This window comes from Nipponia nippon, unplaced genomic scaffold (genome assembly GCF_047370975.1).
Source record: "Nipponia nippon isolate SJK-2023a ecotype South Korea unplaced genomic scaffold, ASM4737097v1 scaffold_12, whole genome shotgun sequence".
Lineage (NCBI taxonomy): Eukaryota > Metazoa > Chordata > Aves > Pelecaniformes > Threskiornithidae > Nipponia > Nipponia nippon.
In genome coordinates, this window is record NW_028262313.1 from 4,337,623 (window position 1) to 4,357,329 (window position 19,707).

A 19,707-nucleotide genomic window follows, 5' to 3' on the forward strand; every position below is an offset into this window, starting at 1 on the left:
GAAACTCTTAGGTAGGACAGAATGGAAGAAGTTGGCATAGAAGTTACCTGCTTCTGGGCAAGTTTCTCTCTCTGGCTGTTCTCAGCTTGGCAGTAGGTGTTTATTTTTAACATAGAGTAAGGGACATTTCCCACAACTTCATTGCTAAGGCAGGGCGGGGGGTGGTGGTGGTGGAGAAAACTTCCCACTGTGCATACTGGTCAGTGCTTATGTGTGCTAAATATGAGAAGGATGTTAACGTAGTCTGTCCCTCACTTCCTAAGATGCTGGAAACTGAGGTGCAGCAGTGGTATATCAGATACCTCGCCCTGTAGAATTAAACTTAACGGCTTTGTTTGGCTCAAGGAGCTAATTTTTGGTGAAATCTACTGTTTTAATACAAGTTATCAGGGATTAAGTGAGGTCAAAGGAAAAGGAATTGTCTCTTATGCTTACAGGCTGTTAAAATCTTTAAACTCTGCAGCTTTGTGTGGGAGGCACTGTGGGAAAGGAGTCTCAATTAAAGTTTTCAGTCTGTCAGCACCTCCTCCATTTAGGTGTTTTCTGATGCTTCCTTTTAAGACTGTATAAAGAAGAAATAGCATGAATTTACTGTGGGGGACCAGGCTCCAAAAGCTCTCGTTCACTAACACAAAGATGTTGAAGCTTTTCAAACTGAATGTACCATTTTCCATAGAACAGAGTAATGAGAACTAAAATGCTCTCGTAAACTGTAGCAATGTTTTCTGGAATTTTTAAATAGTACCAACAGATATCTGTTTCTAAAAATCATTCCTGTTGACACCAGGAAGAGAGAAGTTGTGTCCTTTACAGAGCTGTATAGTTGAGATGGTGGAAAAGCTCATGGAAGAAGAAATAGCATATCTACCTCTGGTGGGCCATAGGCAGCCACAGAAAATGCTGAAGAATGTCTGAAGACATCTAAGCCTAAACACACTTCAGATTCTGAGGTGGTCCAAAAGTCCTACAGGCCCCAGCGTTCTGTACTATTTCATCTCATATAATGTACGTATTTGAGCATGTGATCTCGGGGTGGGGAGCTGACCTGTCTTGAATTTCATCATTTACAAATGACAGAAGTATTACTATTCATTTGATGCACTGTAGGAGGGAATATATACTTACCTGAAAACAACAGTTGTTTTTTTTCCTAACATTATTTTAAAATACAATATTAGGGACAAAAGCACTCCAGGTTTGTTTCTTCCCTTTGGGTTGTTGATGCACTTTTCAATAATTACTCCATAAATAATAAAATACTTAAATAATAGTACTCCATAAAAGTGTATGGAGTGATGTATACGCTCCGTGCAAGTGTATATTGGTGATAGCCTTTATTTTACAAACAGAAATTGAACGTCCTTTCATTTCTTAGCTATGTAAATGACAATGTATTGATACAGTTTACAAAGCATCTAATGCTGTGAAAGTATGTAAATAAAAGTTTCTTAATACTGTTTGGCGTAGATCCAAAAAATATTTCTAACCTCACAGGTTCCTACTTTTATGTGCGTTTTCAAAACTTTAATTAAAACTTTTCTAAATATAGTTGTAATTAACACACGGAGAACAGCTTTTTGACGATAGTGGAGAAGAGCTTTTTTTGGCCATCAATACCAATTTCAGTAGGACTGATAACACTCAATTCTTAAAGCAAGGGTATTGCAGGGGGGGAATGGTGACATGCATCTGTGTTTTAAATATAATATGCAGGCTACAAAGTCTTTTAGCTCACGTGCTTAAATTTAGGTTTGCTGCTCCAGTGCAATAAATTTTTTTGTCTTGGTGCATATTACTTGTAATAAATGGTCAGTAGTCAGGCAAGCAGCCTCTGAGGCTGGAGCAGTACAGTATATAAATAACAAGAACTTGGGGAACTTGTACAGATGTTAAGGAGTGCTCGGATGAGCCCGAGCACAGCTCTTGGGAACGTCCCCATCTGTCACGAGCCGCAACCTCAGCTTCATTGAAAGGGGCCTTTGTGATAATGGCGATTACTAACGGTTGTGTCAGTCAGTATATGAAATCAGGTATATCAGACTTTTACCAGCAAGGAAATGTGACTTTGCTGAAGGGAATAATGTTACACCTTTTTATTTTTACTGAATTTTTCAGTTGAGTACATTTTATTTAGTTTGAATTTGGTTTCATTTGATACGGGGAAAGAAGAAAAGCTCTTCTTTTTTTTTTTTTTTTTGAACAGTACAACTTTTTGATACTTCTAGTTCAAGTAATTTTAATGACTTACACTTCTATAATACCACAAACTGAAATAGGTCCCAAGGTACCTGTAACATGCAATTAATTTGCCACTTTAGATACCAGCCTAATTGCCAGTAACGTTTTCAGTGTTTTATTCATAAACAAAAGCCAGATTAGAAATACATTCATGCTGGTACATTCAAACAGTATTTCTCAGTTTAGAAGACTAATAGTTTTTCTCTATGAGAAAAGTTGCTAAGGCAAATGATTTAGAATAAAAATATATTTAGTATGTGATAAAAACTTTTAAGTACTTCTTTTTCTTCAAATATTGGCTTATATCCCATTCAACTGAAGTGTCAATGTAAAGCCAGAAATGTTTAAAGCCAAAATACATTCTGACTCAACTGTATGAAGGTTGAAAGAGATTTGAATGTCTGCATTTAAAAAAAAAGTTCTGTGTGCATATGTATATTTTCACCAGCTTCGGTTCTTATGAGAGACAATTAAAAGAGCTGCGTCCGTTACCTCCAGGCCAGTTACTTCCAGATGCTATTGTTAAAACCCAACAGATAGCATGGTGGTTTCGCCAGGAAGAAAAAGTGCTTGTTATATATATGAACCCAAAGAAGGGAAAGGGGAAACATAATTTTAAAATGATGGAAAGGTCATTGCCACCTCAGTCCTCTAACAGGGCATCACTGCTTTTCACCAGGAATATTTTTACATGTTCTGTCAAGAAATTGATGCTGGTTTTGTTTCTGTTCCCAGAAGCTTCTACAGAATTTGCAAGCTGGTTAGATGGCCCTTTCTCATCTGTGCTGAGGATGCATTCTGCCGTGTGCTCACTTGGCTAGAGAGAGGCCTTTTTTCCTTTGACCTAGACTGCTAATCCCTCATTGCAGAGAGCAGCAGCTGTGCTTTGTCTGTGGAGGTCTCTGCACTGCATGCAGCCTCAGTCGTTAGAGCAACCCCCTCTTTGTGTGTTCTGCTTTTTCAATTATTGAAAGGGTGACTTTCTGTTTTCTTGCTCAGAAAACCCTCTTCAGGTTTGTGGAAGTCTACAGTACATGAACTTCCCTCCCCCCCAAAAAATGTAGGCTTCCAGGAACGGTTACATACAATTTCACAAAACTGTGTGTTTAACTAAAGCGTTCCTGACATCCAGGAGGTGAAACATTTATGAGTTGCTTTTTAGAAAGGTGATGAAACCTATTTCCATTTTTCATGTTAAACACTTCAGATAAATGTGTTGAATTGTAGCTCTAATGGATCTAATTACAAATAAGCCAATTCTTTCTGTGTGTCCACATTGTATCCTCATTTAACATGGAATAATCAGGTTTTGGTTGCTCTTGGTATAATTCCCCCAGTTAAACATATGTAGCAATGTAAGATGTTAGTGGTAGTTGAAAGCTAAGTTAACGCAAGAACAGAACAGATAGTAATTTGCTGGTTTAGGCTTTACTGCAGTGAATGGCAGAATTCCTACTACCTTCAAAGGGAGAAGAGTTTGGCCTGTAGTTTCTCTAAGAGGATAGGATGTAAAATATTTAATTAGTAAGCATGAATTTCACATTTTGGTTAATCTCATAATCAAATGTTTGCGTTTATATTTCCATGTTTTGTAATACTCTTTATTCTGTAGCTAAGCAGAATTTTCAAATATATGTAATGCTGTTGAGTTAAATGCACTCCTTGAATACTTAAGTTATAGTTTTTGAGGCTATAGGCAGATGTAGCCTAACCTGAGCCTTTTGCCTCTTCTTCATTTCAGAACTTCCTTTTCATTCCACTTCAGCTGTTTTTATTTGCTACTCCAAACCTGTTTTAGAGTGGAAAACATACACAGAGCAACAGCTGGCAGACTTGGAACTGAACGTACTGTTTAGCTGAGCTAGCAGAGTTTCTGTTGCGTGGGCATCTTGACCTTAGATACAGAGATTTGTGAATGCCCCATCCAGTCACTTCTGCGCGCTGAGTAAGTTGCAGGTGGCACTGAATGTGCCACCCCAAGTAGACAGAATTGCGGCAGAAAACTAGGAGGAATAAAGGGATGAAACGGTGACCTGCTCTCATGAGAGAGGGAAGTGGTGGAGTTGCTAAAAGGAGAATAAGAAGGTGGCATACGGACAACCTACTTGTGTGTGGCAGAAGATCAAGGGAAGGAAATGCAGGACGCAAAGCTTCCAGCTGTGTAGAATGTGTTTATATATCTAGAACAGACTCTATTTTTTAATTTGTGATTTGTAGAGGTATTGAACAGTCATAGCTTAATTTATTAATGAGATTCATGTATGAAGTAAAAACACACGCACAAAATTAACAGGAAAGAAATGTTGGGAAGCCTTGTTTGTTGCCTTAAATAAGGAATTAAGTTTTGTGCTGATGCAGCAACTCTCATGGCTGTATTCTAGGATGGCTTCGTGATAGCAGGAGCAAGTGTCTAGAAACCAAAATAGTTTCTTTTGTGCCTACAAGTTCTCATGAAATAGGGAGTGGCTATTTCTTTCCCTGAGGTGCCATGCGACGTGCCACAAGGGATTCATCTTGTGCCTGTCTTTTTTACTATATTTATAAAAACACTGAGAATTAGTAAGATGCCGTGAGCTCGTATACCAACATTTACGCTGACAGCACTCAGATTTGCATCTCTTTGCAGTATGTGTAAGGCTGCACTTAGATAAAAAACAGCTGGTTTAACCATAATCCAAGTTGAGTAGTGATGTTGATGAAACACATATCTTAGGAAACAAGCCAGGATGTTTCTCAGTGCCCTGTTTTATGAGTAGTCACATTCCAGTCTGCGAGACGTTGCGGACCCTGGGTTGTTCTCAGCTTATGCACTTGTTCAACAATTTCAAGACTGGATTCTGTCACCTTTCATTTCATTTATCAGACTATATTCATCAATACCTTCATGTTTCAGACTATTTTATTGTCTTAATCTTTTTCTATGAAACATTTAATGCAACACCTCAAGTGAGTGAGTACGATCTTTTTCCTTCCCAGTTAGTTACTGCATGTTCTACCATGCCTTTTGCTTTCCTTGTTCTTAACCTGATTATATGTACTTCATTTGTCCGTCCTTGTGGTTTCAAAGACCATAAAACATAGTTTCTGTATTTGTGACAAACAGTATCAAAATGAAGCTTAATTGTAGAAGTCGATCCCCAGCATTTACTATCTTGGTTGTTTTTAAAGTTAATCATATTGACAACTAATAAAAATTCAACTACATCATATTTTTATATAAAAATATAGTTTGTAGTATTTCTGGTGACAAAAGGAATACTGAGAAAATCAAGTACTTTTTTTGTTCCAGACTTTCAACAGTAAAATAAAAATAAACCTCTTTTACAAGCTGCAGGAAATTAAACATGTAAATGTTCAAATTATATTCATGTATTTATATATCATTGAATTACTGAGATGTTTAGGAACGTATGTTTCCATATGTGCTTAACACGAAGCTTTTTAAAGTTCATAAAGAACTAAAAATATTTCACGTTAACTTGTACTTTTTAAAAATTATGACTTGAATGCATCTTTCTTTAGAGGGGAGTAATATTTTGTGAATTGATTAAATGAGGGTTGATTTCAGCAATAAAGTGGCGTTAAAAGATTTTTGTCTTCAGTATCTGTTTTGGGGTAAAGTGATGGTCTTAGGTCAATATTGAGAGACTTGCTGGAGATGTAAAGAATTCTAGAGACTTCTTTTTATGCTCCTAGGGATTTGAGTGGTTAGCATTGCTCAAGCTGTACAGTTCTAAATGTAATTGAGCCGTTCATTTTTGTTAATTATCTAAACTTTGCCATCTGCTGGAGAGCCTTTTAGTGACATTGTGATTTAGTCCAGTTGGAGCTCAATTAGAGTTTTCTGACTAGTCTGTTGTCATGTGTTCACCAAACAAAAACCTACACACTAAACCCCGGTCGGTTTTGTTACCAGTTTTTAAACCAGCATCTGGAATGACTGGGACAAGCTTACTGTGTTATGTGGTGAGATTGTTTTAAGTGCTGTGGACTTGCTTTTTATGTATGAAACCAGGGCATTTCCATGGCAATTGACACCTTTCAGCTTCCTGAATGTTGGCATGCGTATGACAGGAGAACCGTCACGCCTTTTTGAATGCTATTGTCCTCACTTATCCCAGCATGGTGACAGATGCAGGGAGGGGCGAGGGACAATACAGGAGAAGGCAGAAAAGAAGCTGCCACCTACGAAGAAACTGCTGCATACAGCTGCTTTACCTTATGTTCCCCTGTAGTCAGAAAATATTATTCAAGGTCCATGCTGAGCAATTCACAGTACAGGCAACTGTTTTGCATGGATATTCCGAACTGACTTTGTTCGGTTCTCAAGGTATGGAGCGTAGCAGTTACAGCTTTTTTGCTACACCTGGGCAAATGCGCAGTAATTGCACGCTTTGTATTGTAATTTGCTATAAGCTGTACCTCTCGCTTACTGACCTGTTACGCTAAATCCAAAGTCTTCACATACCTTTGTGAAGGCATACCTCTAAAATATTACTGAAGCTCTGCTACATCTTAGATTTATTTAAGATGGTTTTTTTTCAGTGTAATAGGACATGTTGTATGGTAATGCAAAATGATGCCCCCACGCCTTGCATGATTAAAACAGTATGAGAAAAATGCAGTCTTTAACTTGTTTGCTCTTCGTTCACATTCAAGGAGAAAAGTAAGGCCTTTAGAACCACAAAAGGGATAGAGTGTGAGATTTCTGCCCTCGGGAAACAGTAAGGAAGTTGAAGCCACAGAAACTTGACTCTTACTAATGTAATTGGGATGCTACGATATTACTTTGTGGATTTTTTTTTTTTAGTTCTAACTGCATTATATTTTCTGATGGGAGCAGATTGCAGGAGCTGCGACTTCTGTGATCGTACTTTTCCACTTGAAGGCCAAAACAGCACATGCAGAAAATTCTCCTAAAATTTAAGGACCTCACCATATAAGCCTTCATTGTTTCCTTGATACAGTATAGCAGTAAGAAGGAGAAATTAATTTCAGGCATTATGTCCACACAATGTAACACTGTTGTGGCATAATGATGACCTGGGTTTATTTGGAAGAATTCAGAGTGTGATGGAATATTTCTCTGGGTAATTGTCAGAGCAGTAGAAAAAACATCTTCATTTTTTCTTCTAAAAAGCTCTGTTTAAATTTATGGAAGCCTTAGCTTTTACACCTTCCACGGTTATTAGCTTTCTTTTCTTAGGAGAAATTTTGTAATGGTAAGTGAGGAGTTTGATCATTTTCATCTGGTTTTCTTCAGACCCAGCTGAAGAACCAGCAGTAGTTAAACCTGCAGGAGTTTCAGACAGTGGTCGTTACGCAGGTGCACATTAGCTCCATGTCTTAACAGATACTCGCATGGAGCGCGGATTCGCTGAGAAGCATCCCAGAGCATGTTCGTCATTCCGTGTGCTGTGGAGTTGATCTGTGCATGCACCATGAGTCAAGATAGCCAGAGTAAGAAATCAAGGTTAAGATAAGGATTTGCCTGGAAATTTTAAGTACCCCTGGAAATATTCTGTAAATACCTGTTTTGTTGATTTAAACAACTGGTGAACTTGTTCGGGGGAAAACAATAAAGTCCCAGAACCTTATCAGCAGTACCAGCATGGTTTGCTTTGTAATTGTGTGTATGGGTGGCACAGTACGCGCGCGCACACACACGCACACACACAAATACTGTTTTTTTTCCCCCTCATGTATTTGACTAATATTTAAGTTAATATTTTTATAAATAGATCTTTGAAGAATTTCCGGTTCAATGATGAAGTGTTAACAAAAATCTCTACTTTACAGCCATAAATACATACCGCTTTTAATACAGCTTTTGTTAACTTTACCTATGTTACAATTTCTTTTTTCAGCATTCTTCTTGCAAGTAGCCCCATTAAGTGGGGGTTGTTAAGGTTTTGCTGGGTTCTGTCATCACCAGCAACAGCCACTTCTGTTCCAGACCACGAGCCGGTTTGACGTGGCTTGCACAGCAGTAGGATTAACACACACCGGAGCTGGGCATCTCTGTCGCAGAATACAGAAATGCTGGCGTCCCGTGCGGGAAGGTGTGAATTGCCCCGCTTTGTGCCGTAGGAGGCTGCGGCATTGATTCAGAACCTTGCCTTGTTTGTTTGTTTGTTTGTTTGTTTTTTAGCATGTCTTAGATTTAGATGAATAATTTTACCAACCAAGAAGCTTAGATGTCTTGACTTCAGCAAACTCCCTAAAGATGAAGTTTGTAGATCTTTTGACATCTGAATTCAAAAAAAGCTTTGAAATGTAGTTGTTCTTGTCCCTGTTCTCACTGTTACCTGACGGGGAGAGGAGCTCAGGAAACTATTGAAGTGAGCAAATAACGGTTTCTCTCTCTTTGGTAGGTGGTTCTTCTTTTGCCCAGAGGTTCTTTTCTTCCTTGTCACTCAGCAATTTGAAACTGGTAATAAAAACTAGGTATATTGGTTTGTCCTTCAGGATATTGTGAACAAACTGAAGTGTTCTCTTAGGAAAATGTTTGAAATGGAACACTAAACTTTTTGTTATCTCTTTCCATTTCTGGGTCTACTCTTAATAGATATTATGGGGGGGTTTAATCAGTGTATTATATTAATGTCTTCTATAGCATTGTTATGCAAGAAGTCTGACAATATCCAATCCTGCATAGTTGTTTAAAAAAACCAAACCGACTGACTGACTCTTGGTAAATTCAAACCAACCAGGTGTGTTTGCTGGCTTAGTGCATCGTGTCCTGTAACTACTGCAGCCTTGCTGATATTCACCAATTAACAATTGCCACGCTGCTAACGATTTCCACATGCACTAGAGTGTTAAGGTATTTTGGAGGACATATAGACAGCTTATTTTAGGCACCTCTGGCTGCCTAAAATAGAGACTTAATTGTCTTATCTAGTCAACGAATGGAGGTTGCCTTTTCTGACGAGCCCTTCTCAACTCTTAATTTATGTACATGCTCTGAGTTGTCTTTTAGATGAATGGTATTCTTTTCAAAGCTAACATAACTGTCTAAAATAAAGTATCAGAATATTCCTTCTTCCTCTTAAACTACATGTCTGAATCCAGACAGAGATTGGGAGAGAGACTTTCTGGCATACTTCAGTCCTGTGGAGTTAAAAAAAAAAAAAAAAAAGGGATTGAAGAGCCAAATTGCACAACAATATTTTATTTCTCCCACCTGAAACACTGTTGCCATTACCTGCTGCACTGTGCTAATAAAACAGGCTAAGAACTTGAGAGAAGTACTTCTGTGCCAAATGTCAGCAAGCGCGTATTTCTTTTTTTTTACCCTGTGACTGCCACTTAGCAACAAAATGTGCAGGAAGTATAAATGTTGTTCTTTCCCTTTCTGTCTCCCAAATGTAAGGGAGGGTTCAGGAAAAATACGTCATTCACAGTTGTTTTGTTTCCTGGAAATTTTTCCAGTCTGACCAAAAAAAAAAAACCCCAAACCCCAACCCCCCGACAATATAAATAAATTCTTTTTCCTTGCATTCAAGTGATTTGATGATGCATGTAAATCACTCCTTGAAATCCCCATTTAAGTTGGCAAAACTCTGCTGGTCATAAATAAAAGTTGTTAGAAGCCTGTCATGTGGGTTGTGGTAGGCTGTCTGACCTCTTGCGCCAAAAGCTAGAATTTTATTCATAATAATTTCACTTTCCGAAGAAGAGCACACTCTGCCCTGTTTTTCTGGCTTAAAAATTAATTGCAAATCGTGACTTGGAAGCCGCTGGTTTTTTCTGGTCTCTGCCAAACTGAGTTACGATAGCTGATTTTCATTAGGAAAATACTGGTGATCTGCGTGAGTGTTTCTTAATTTCTTCCTATTGAAGTTACTGAATGAAAAAGTAAAAATCTTAACTAGCCTCACTGATCAGTAACCCAGCAATGGAAAAACCAATAAATATTGACTTTTTTTTTTTCTGAAACCCTGGCACCAAGTGTCTCTTGTTGCTGTTATCTAAAAGCCAGTGAGTTTGCCACTCATTAATTTCAAAATGTTTTGAATTAATAGAAGAACAGTATCTAGGCCCTTTGGGCTCAGTTTATTGACATAGGGCCGTTTCCTTGTTAAATGCATTTTCTAAGGTAATTCTGCTAAGCACATTTCGCTCAGGGAAAGAATCAAGAATCTCAGGGTTATACTTATTGAGCTAAATGAAAAGGGGTTTTCAGAGCAGATAGAATTGAAGTCCTTTGCCTGCTATCTAAAAGTAGTACCAATGCACTGTTTATCAGAAGAGGGTAATAGTTTGTTAAATGAGATCTTTAGCCTATTTTTCATAACTCTAGTGATGATATTTGAAGAATTCTTTAGATGCCAAAAAAATCATGGTTTGGTTTAGCTGTGTTCATTATCAAAAACTAGTTAAGAGAAAATGGACTATAGCAGATTTAACTGAAAAAATAACGGGAAATTTATTTTTTTAAATTAGATTGATTAAATTTAATCAGCTCTATTTTGATTAATTCTCTGGGAGCTATATTTCTACATGGTAGGCTGAGCAGATTGTGAAAGAGAGGCTGTCACAAAAAGTAGATTTTTAGGAGTCGGGGATCTTGGATTCTATTCTTGATTCTGTCGCTGACTCACTGTGCAGGCCTCCTAACTTGCATGAGTCACTTAATGTCGCTGCCTCGTTTACACTTCCTATAAAAGTGAGTATTACTTATATCATGCGCAGTGCTTTACAGTTTCCTTTGCATCTCCTTCCCATGTGTCATGTTTAAGCCCCCAATGCAATTCCCAGTAACGTACAAAATTGTATCCAGTTTTGCCTAAACACTCTATCCAGTTTGGGTCTGTAGATGTGACTGTCCCCAAAAAAGAGGTTTAATGAAACGTTTCATTGTTGTTAATTGTCATTAAATAACAAACAATAAAATATTAAGAATTTAATTCATTTAATACCTTCATTCATCGACACTTAAACCCTTCTTTACTATTTTTGATGCTTATGCACTATCAGACTTTTTTAAAGGATCCTTTAAAATCAGTCACAAAGACTTTCAGGCACTTCTAAACTGAGTAACGTAGCTCCGTTACTATTTCTTATTTCCTCAATTTGTGTCGTACTGTTTGTTACCCATCTGCCGCATCACGTTTAGGAGCCATAAGTTCTTAAAGACTGAAGCTGACTTTTTTTTTTTTTAAAGCATTTTTATAGCTTACAGAAATTACCGATGGACAACACGATGTATTGCATTTTGGTTCACCTGCTCATACTGTGATTTCAGATGATGCCGAGAGCTTCTCTGGTGCTATTTTACAAAACCAAGATGTAGTCTTAAGGAATATAAACCTTAATTTTATTTTTTGCTAAACTTCATGCTGTTTGTCATGGTAACTCAAAATACTTTGAACGATTTCATTTTCTTTAAATATTTTCAGTGTCTTTAAAGTGTTTGCAAGCTTTTCTATGTGCCAAATACAAGGAGGAGTGGTACATGGAAAATGAAATTATTGAAAAACCTTTCTGGAGAGCTTATGGCCAAATAAACTTCATTTGAGGAAAACCTGAGATTTGTATAGCACGGCTCAGCTGAAGAAAAACTGACAGTTGAGTAACACACTGTTTTGGTTTTTTCTTGACTGGCAATTACTTGATCTTAGTAGGACACCCAAGACTGCATAAATAAAGTATATTTAACTGGAAAGGCTGTGCGTGTGCGTGCACCCGTTTTGTGTCTAAAAATAGTTTTCTTTGAACAGGATTCAATTTTGACTTTGCCTGCTTCACTTTTAACGTGGAGCAGAGCTCCGTGTGGAAAAAGGAGCTGGCCAATGAAAGGACATGAGAATTCCCCTAGCTTGGCACTGCTGCTTTTCAGCTCCTCACTACCATGTACTTCCATTTAGTCAGCAGCAATACATGTAAATTAGTTCTGAGCATTGAGAAATAAAGAACAGATGGTTTAGAAAATGCTTTTAAAAATAGTATTTTTTTTCTTTAAAAGTAGCTTTGAACTCTGCCGAATTTTTCCAACTTATTTTACTAATTATTTTTACTTACCATTCCTTAGTTCTAAGTTTAACAGAAAAATTGTGGAGTTAATATTTTTTTAAACCATATTTTATCTAATATGCCAGATTTTGTTCCATAAGAATCCTTTTGTCTTTCTAACGGAAGAAATAACAGAAGAATATGGCTTTGAATAAGATTGTAACACCACGTTCTAATACTACAAAAATAATGCTTCCATCAAATAAACAGAATAAAGTCTCTATTAATCAAGAATGCCGACACACAATTATACAGTGACTTTTCATTCTGAACAGCTCAGAACAGTAACAAGCTTTTGAGGAAAACGAGGATACGTTACCTTCTCTGCATTTACGCTTGGTTTGAATTGGTCACCGAGAGGCATACTAACGCGGCAGGTGAGGCAAAAGTCTGGATTTACATACGTACATCTTTGTAGAGGGTGTGAAGTGTACGATCAGTGCCGAACTGCTGCTTCTAGAAACCGATATTCGTTCTTCCCAGAACAACGAAAGTAAAAGCTCATGCAAGCTTTTTTATCCTTGGTAAGGGGTGAGATCTGCGGCCGCTTCTGCGGGCGATGCCCGTCTCTTAGCCATTGCGAGCTTAGGTTTGGCGCGCTGCGGACAGCTGCCCCCGAGGAGCTCTGCTGGCTGCCCTCCCCTTGTTTCACATCTTCAGAACAGCCAGTAGATGGTGATTTATTCGCTACCCACACGGATAAAGTTTAGGCTGAAGGGTAACGGCTGAATTCTGAAGGGAAGCATCTCTAATGACGTATGTCTGCTGCTAACCAAGCATTAAAAAATGAAAACAGTTAATCTGTGAAGAGATGATATGAGGTTGGTCTGCTCTTAGGTGTTCAAAAGGCATCTGGAACTTACTTTCAACCATAGTAGTAATAAAAGAATGATTGAGAAGACTACTGCTACTCTTAACTGTAATATACAGCACTTAAAAGGTAAACATCTCCTATTTTTAAAGTAGTATATGATGCACCTAGGTCAATTAGGGCAGGCTTATTAAGTTTTAAGCTAGTTCTTCGAAAACTGGCACCTGATATAGTTGCTGGACTATTTTAGTTTCATAAATTTTGCATTAGCAGACAGAATATGTCATGTGTAGCTAACACGCACAAATAAATGCTTTCTTGTTGGCATCTCCCTTCCGAATGTTTTGTTCCAATTGCTGGTGGTTTGTCAACACAAATTTCTCCGGGTAAATTTTGGTTTTACTTCTGTAGCAACAGAGACAAAGCTGTTTTGCAAGTTGAAAACAAATTGTAGTATGGGGTCTGGAGATGGGGAAAGGAGGGATGGAATAGCAGCAATATTCTGTGTTGACCAGTCACAGTGGTGTCAGAGACTTATTCCAATCTCTGATCTTGTTCCACCAGGCATCTCGCTTACCTTCGGCAGCCTGAGTGCTAATACGGGGTATGTGCGCGGGTGCGGAGAGCCGTGGGGGTGTCGAGGAGCAATTTTTCAGCTGGCTGTGCAGATAAAATAGCACCTAGCAGTTCTGGCGGCACTAGGTGTAGTTGAAATGGCACTATCGTTTGATAAACAATATCCTAGTTGTCATGAGGTAGGTAGGTGAAAGGAAGGTATTTGTGCCAGCGTCGTGTTATTGAATACTGGAATTAGGCAGCCAAGCTTGCTCCTAAGTATGCAATGTTCACTGCATTGCTCTGTTTTCACTAAAACTGAACTACTTTGTTTGCTGTACATGCCTGAGGATTTTGTGCCTCTGTGTGCCTTTGGGTGCCTTTCTGCTTCCACTGTGTTCACGTGAAGGTTTCATATCTCAGCTGTTTATGAATACTCAAATCTGTCATGATTCACCCATCTTGTTTCAAATTACTATCTCTGCGTTCGAGCAGGCTAGCTGAGATCTGGCTTACGCGTGCATTGCATGGTGTTTGTTTCTGTACACCTTAATGTGTGTTAAATTAAGGATGGCTTCTCATCTAGTAATGCCAGTGCAGCGGATCTTCAGTGAGTGGGAATTTGCCTGAGACTTTTAGTGCTAGCATTATTGGGATCAGGCTTACACCCATAGTAGCCAACCTTTGCTTCCAAAAGTTGAAATTCAGAGTGCATTTTGGCAGCTTTGGGAAGGGCAATGGCAAGTTAGATAAACTCCTAGTAGCAAGTTGTGCAAAAAAAAAAAAAAAAAGTTCTTTGAAGGTTGGGAATTCTTACAATATGGGAAATCTTTTGCATGGTAAGATTGTTGCATAAATTGTGACAAACAGGTTTAAACAAGCGTTGGCAATATCCATGCATACAGTTGTTTCCTAAGGTAACTGAATTTGTTCGTTTTTAATGAAATAATGCTTGTCTCTCTGGGTGCTTTTCAGTAGTTTATTCAAACAGATTGGTTATATGGTAGAGGTACAGCATACCTCAGGGAAATGAGCCATTTGCATATAAGCAACCTTGTAGTAGCAATGGATTTTAAGAGGATTGGGGTTTCTGAACATAATTTTTTAGTCTTTAGTAAGAGGTGGGGTAAAATACTAAAAGCGTGTGTGCATGCCCTTATTAAACAAACCCATGAAGAGCTTTTAAGTGCAGAGATACCATCTCTGGCTCAAAATACCGAAGCTTTGAACAGCTGGATTCCTGGAGAGCATTCCAGGAAGGTACCCCTGGGTATTTACTCTGTTCTTACATTCATTTTGCTCACTGCTGTTGGTTATTACTTAGTACTAGGCTAGATGGACTTCTAGTTTGAGTTGTCCCTGTGTTCAGAGTATTCTCCCTTTACATATACGTATTATTTTTTTCCCCTGCGCGGAGGGATATGAAGGCTGAATTAGCTGTTGGTATTTTCCTATGTTGCTATTACGCTGTGGCTATATGAGTTGATCTCTGGTGTTGCTCTGAAACACCAGGCAGCATAGAATGATCACTTTGCCTGGTTCCCAGCAGTTACAGAGCCAGCTTTGCAAATCCCATCAACAAAATCTTGCAGAAGACCATCTTTTGATACATCTTCGGGGAAAGTCATTAGTTAAACATCACAGGCATTATGCTTTAAATCTCCTTAGTGTTCCCAGTTCTTCACAGGTCTCTGTAGGCCTGTCTGTCCTACATAAACGTCAGAAGATTTATTTTGGCTAGTGACTTAGTCCCAACATCTTCTGTCCTATCTATGGCAACTTCACCTGGGGTTGCCTAGAATTACTCCTAAATAATGAGTAGCGTAGCCCCCCTAACTGTTACTTAATTATATAACGAATTTGTCTTCATAACGAAGATCTAAATTTCTGACCTATTTTGTAATGTAAAAATACCAAAGCAAATCCCAATACTATGTTGTTTTTGTAATTGTAGCATATCTGGGAAAAATGCCTGCCTTCTCCCCACCCCAGAAGAATATAGGTTCTATTTTAACTCTTCCGTGTATGGTATTAATTCACGATGGGAAGCTATTTCTGCTTATACATATGATGATTTCCTTTAGCTAAACTTCACATTTTTTTTTTTTGCTTATGCATCCTTATTTGCTCTGCTTTAATAAAGTTATGCTACTCCTTATATAAAATGGTGGTATCCGATGCAGAGACTTCAGCCATATTCTAAACACCGTGGCCATGGCTGTGATTGTATCAGCTAATGGCAACCGCTGGCTGTGTGCCGAGTAAAATGAATAATGATCTAATTGTTAGATGAAACAATGAGACACCTGAAGAACTTGGTAGTGCTTTAGTTAGTCTCTTAAATTCTCTTTACTCATCAAAAAGCTCAGTTAGCAGATCACTGTTTTGGTTGGAGATGAGCATGTTTGTATTCATACATGTCATATTGCAAATCTTAAGAGAATAAAAAATTATGAGATGCCATACTCACTTTAACCTTCCCTTTTCCAATTTAACTGGTTCTTAACCAAACTGATGCACGTAGGTTTTTACAAATGTTCTTACTCGTGGTACTGCTTACTGTCTGTTAACTGCGTTGTTTTTCAAAGCATGCTGGAATGTGCACAGATAGCTACTCTCTCTATCGAATTTTACCCCATTAGGTGTACATTTGACTGTAGACTGGTACGTTAGCCCGAGGATTAGCCTAGCTGTTTGCAAGCTTCCCTGTTACTAATCATTACCTCTGCTTTGCAGAACACCTTCGAGTCCTGTAGGTTTACAGGTCTGTAGAGCCCTTGGATGATTTTGCCTTTTATATTCACCTTTGCCAGGAAGCATGGCTATTAGTCTTTTTTGGACAATATTATGCTTGGTTGGAATTTTTTTCACTGGATAATTAAGTTCTACAGTCTGATTCCTGTATTATGTGTTTGATTATTGCAGGCTATAGAATTTCCCCCTCTACTTTATGTTGTATAGTTTAATCCTTTTTGAAAGGGATTTACTAAATTGCAGGTAGAAGAGCTATTGCTTTTTCCAAAAACTTTCTGCTGCTTCATTAATAAGGTTGTCACAGTAGCAAAATCAGCTCAGGAAGAAAGGACCCTCAGAAGAGCTATTGCTTTTTCCAAAAACTTTCTGCTGCTTCATTAATAAGGTTGTCACAGTAGCAAAATCAGCTCAGGAAGAAAGGACCCTCAGACCACCACCTGGCTGGCCAGCCAAGAACCGAAACAAATGCCTAAGGAAAACGTTGGGAATGTTGGTCAGCGTGTTACACTGGCAACTGGATTATCAAACTGGTCATCATTTCATCAGGATTTTTTTTTGTCCTTTATACTTTTCAGTTGATTCATTAGATCCCTGAACTTAAAAACAAACAAACAAACAAAAAAATCCTTTGAAATTCTGTTTTGTCTTCAACAGTGCCCTTAAAGATAGTCGTTTCCCCCCAATGACGAGGGATGAGCTGCCACGGCTTTTCTGCTCAGTGTCTCTACTCACTAACTTTGAAGATGTATGTGACTACATGGACTGGGAGGTAAGGATGTCATCTATCTTTTAAGAATGTTACTTTGATACCATGAACATCTATAGCAGAAGTCACACCCTTTAAATTATCTGCATATTATTTAGTGTAGTTGTCACTGTTTTGTGCTCTATACACATTGTTCCGTGCATAGATTCAAAAGATCCTTCTGGTAGAACTGTCATCACCTTCGAAGTCTGAGCCATGAAAATGGAATAAAGTTGTGCTCTTGCCCACTTACGCACTCAAAGTAAGAGCGGTCTGCACAGCCGTATTCATGTCTAAGGCTCCATCAAGCAAGGTCTTGTCTGAGCGGTGGTGTCCTGAGACCTCTTTGGCAGCAGCGCTAACTACCGAAACATGGTAGATCAGTCCATTGACTCTGGAAAGAGGATGTTCCAGTATGAAAGTTAATAGTTTTATGTATGCTTCTGGAAACAAGCGCTGCAAAAAATTGCAAGCCCAAAACAAGCTGCCTGGTTTAGCTTGTAGGAGTGAGCCGTTTATCTTTCCCAAAACTTTCTTTGCTTTTGGAGCAAGTGGCCTGCACAGTCCCCACAAAGCCCTTGCACAGTGAGGCCAAGTAAATCATTGCCCTTGTTTTTCTTTGGTACTTTTGCATGGAGCTGAATCTATTTTAATTGTTAGTTTCTAGGAAACCTGCATGCATTCTCTTGGAACAGCGGCATAAAAGAGATTAAGAAGCAAATGCTGCTTTTAGAGTTATTTCTGGGAAGGTATGCTGCGGGAAGTGTTACTCTGTATTCTTCTGCTCTTTCCAAAATTATTTGGTATTAGACACTTGCAAAAAACAAGTAACTGGACTTAAGATGAACTTCTCATCTCAGTCAGTATTTCTCATCTCAGTCAGTATGACCGCTGTGTTGCTCTTTGAGTCTACATTTGAGTGGACGTAAAAAAAATTTTGAAATTGTCATATATGATAGCGGACATGTTATAATGCCAGAGACACCACACAAGTTATGGTATTTCCCTTTAATACTGACTTAGCCCTACTAAATATTTAGGATTTCTTAAGAGAAAAAGAGGCTTTCTATTGTATTCACACATAACAAATGTATATTGAATAGAAATTTCATTTGTTGTTAAAATGGTAAGAGGCCCTGCTCTATCAGAGTGGTGGTATCCAGCAGTAACCTCAGCATTATGGATTTTACAGTAGCTGAAAAATCTAATAAAAATGGGTTTCCTGTTCAGCTCAGAATGACAAGGGCTTCTTGCCTCCTGATATGTAATTCTCAATGAGTTTCCTTTGGGGCTTATCAGCATTTTCACCATAAACAGAATTACTCATTTTTTATGTAATGTCAGACCAAAAAATAAATCTTAGCTGAAATTGTGTGGGCATTCTCAACACGAAGCTTTTTTCAGAGCAGTAGTTTGTCTTGCCACTGAGCCCTTAGAGTACTTTAAACAATGTTTTCGAGTAATCAAAGCTGTAGTGACTTTTAATACTAAACCAAGCTAGAAGTCAAAATTAAAACTGGTAGAATTTTTCTGCTTTACTAGGTTGACTTCTGGTAGTAACCATAGTGATGTTTTCAATTCAATTTCATTTATTAGAATTTATTAAAAATCAGACTATGAATACACTCAGAAAATGTCACTTTAAAACTGTGAAGTGCATAATGAAATAGCATTTAGCTCTTTCCATGTGGTGGTCTATAAATATTATTCGATGCTATTTTATTCTCTCAACTTCTGAGATGACCAAAATATTCATCCTTAAAGAGAAGCTGAAACCAAAGCCTGAGTTCAAAAATCCACTCTCGCTTGGAAAGACTGGTTTTAACTTTGTTCCTTGGGAGACTTCTGCTTCATAACTTTAATACTTGTATGAAACAAAGGAGGCTTTTACTTTCTGTGTCCTTTCTATATCTTGTTGCAGAATCCTTGAGACTTCAACAACAGTGTAAACAAACTGAATGCAGAACTGTAGTCTTGCTCAGGTCTGATTGATTTCATGGATTTTCACGATTCTTCTTACTGGAGAGCCCTGACTTAGGAGGGAAGAATGGAGGGGTCAAAAATCCAATAGTCCTTGTGTTCTCCATTTGCTTAGTTGCTCTCTCCTATTTCATTTAAGGTTTTTTAATGATAGGTCTGTAAAACCTTTACCAAATTCCTAGGAATTCTAAGAAATGGTCACAAAGTAGGTTCCATGATTTGGTTTGGGTTTGGTTTTGTTGGGTTTTGTTGTTTTGGGTTTTTTTCCCCTTTAAGTTAAACGTGCTTCTAAAGTTATTGTATCATATACAATTTGTGGATGATCCACAAGCTTTCCATGCAAAAGGGGCAAGGGGTTGTATAAATATGGGAAAGAAAAAATTTGTAATTGTTAGTCCTTAAAAGAATGATTCATCCCTGTTTGTGCCCCTGTCAGTGAGACAGCTTGTGTCATCCATGTTTCTTTTAAGGGAGCTGCAGTTATGAAATATTAATGGCAAAAAGACATTTCAGGATGTCTAGAGTATGACGTAAAGAGAGATTCTTCATCTTTCATCTCGTATAATGCTAATTTCCAGATCATTCTGAAAAACATCAGCCTGGTTAG

General features: G+C 38.1%; 1 protein-coding gene across 7 annotated transcripts in view; it reads left to right on the top strand.

Moving 5' to 3' along the window:
• The window catches only part of AMMECR1 (AMMECR nuclear protein 1), a 110,701-nt gene that overhangs the window by 73,952 nt on the left and 17,042 nt on the right, over positions 1–19,707 (top strand). For 6 of the 7 annotated variants that reach the window (XR_015702534.1, XR_015702535.1, XM_087748445.1 and 3 more), the window contains one exon: positions 17,030–17,144. Coding sequence is in view for 5 of the 7 variants with exons in the window: in XM_087748445.1 (XP_087604571.1) it covers positions 17,030–17,144 (115 nt within the window). In the remaining 2 variants the exon portion in view is untranslated. Of the gene's footprint in view, positions 1–17,029; positions 17,145–17,780; positions 19,036–19,707 lie in introns of those variants that run through there. The other variant, XM_087748443.1, reaches the window with a different exon arrangement.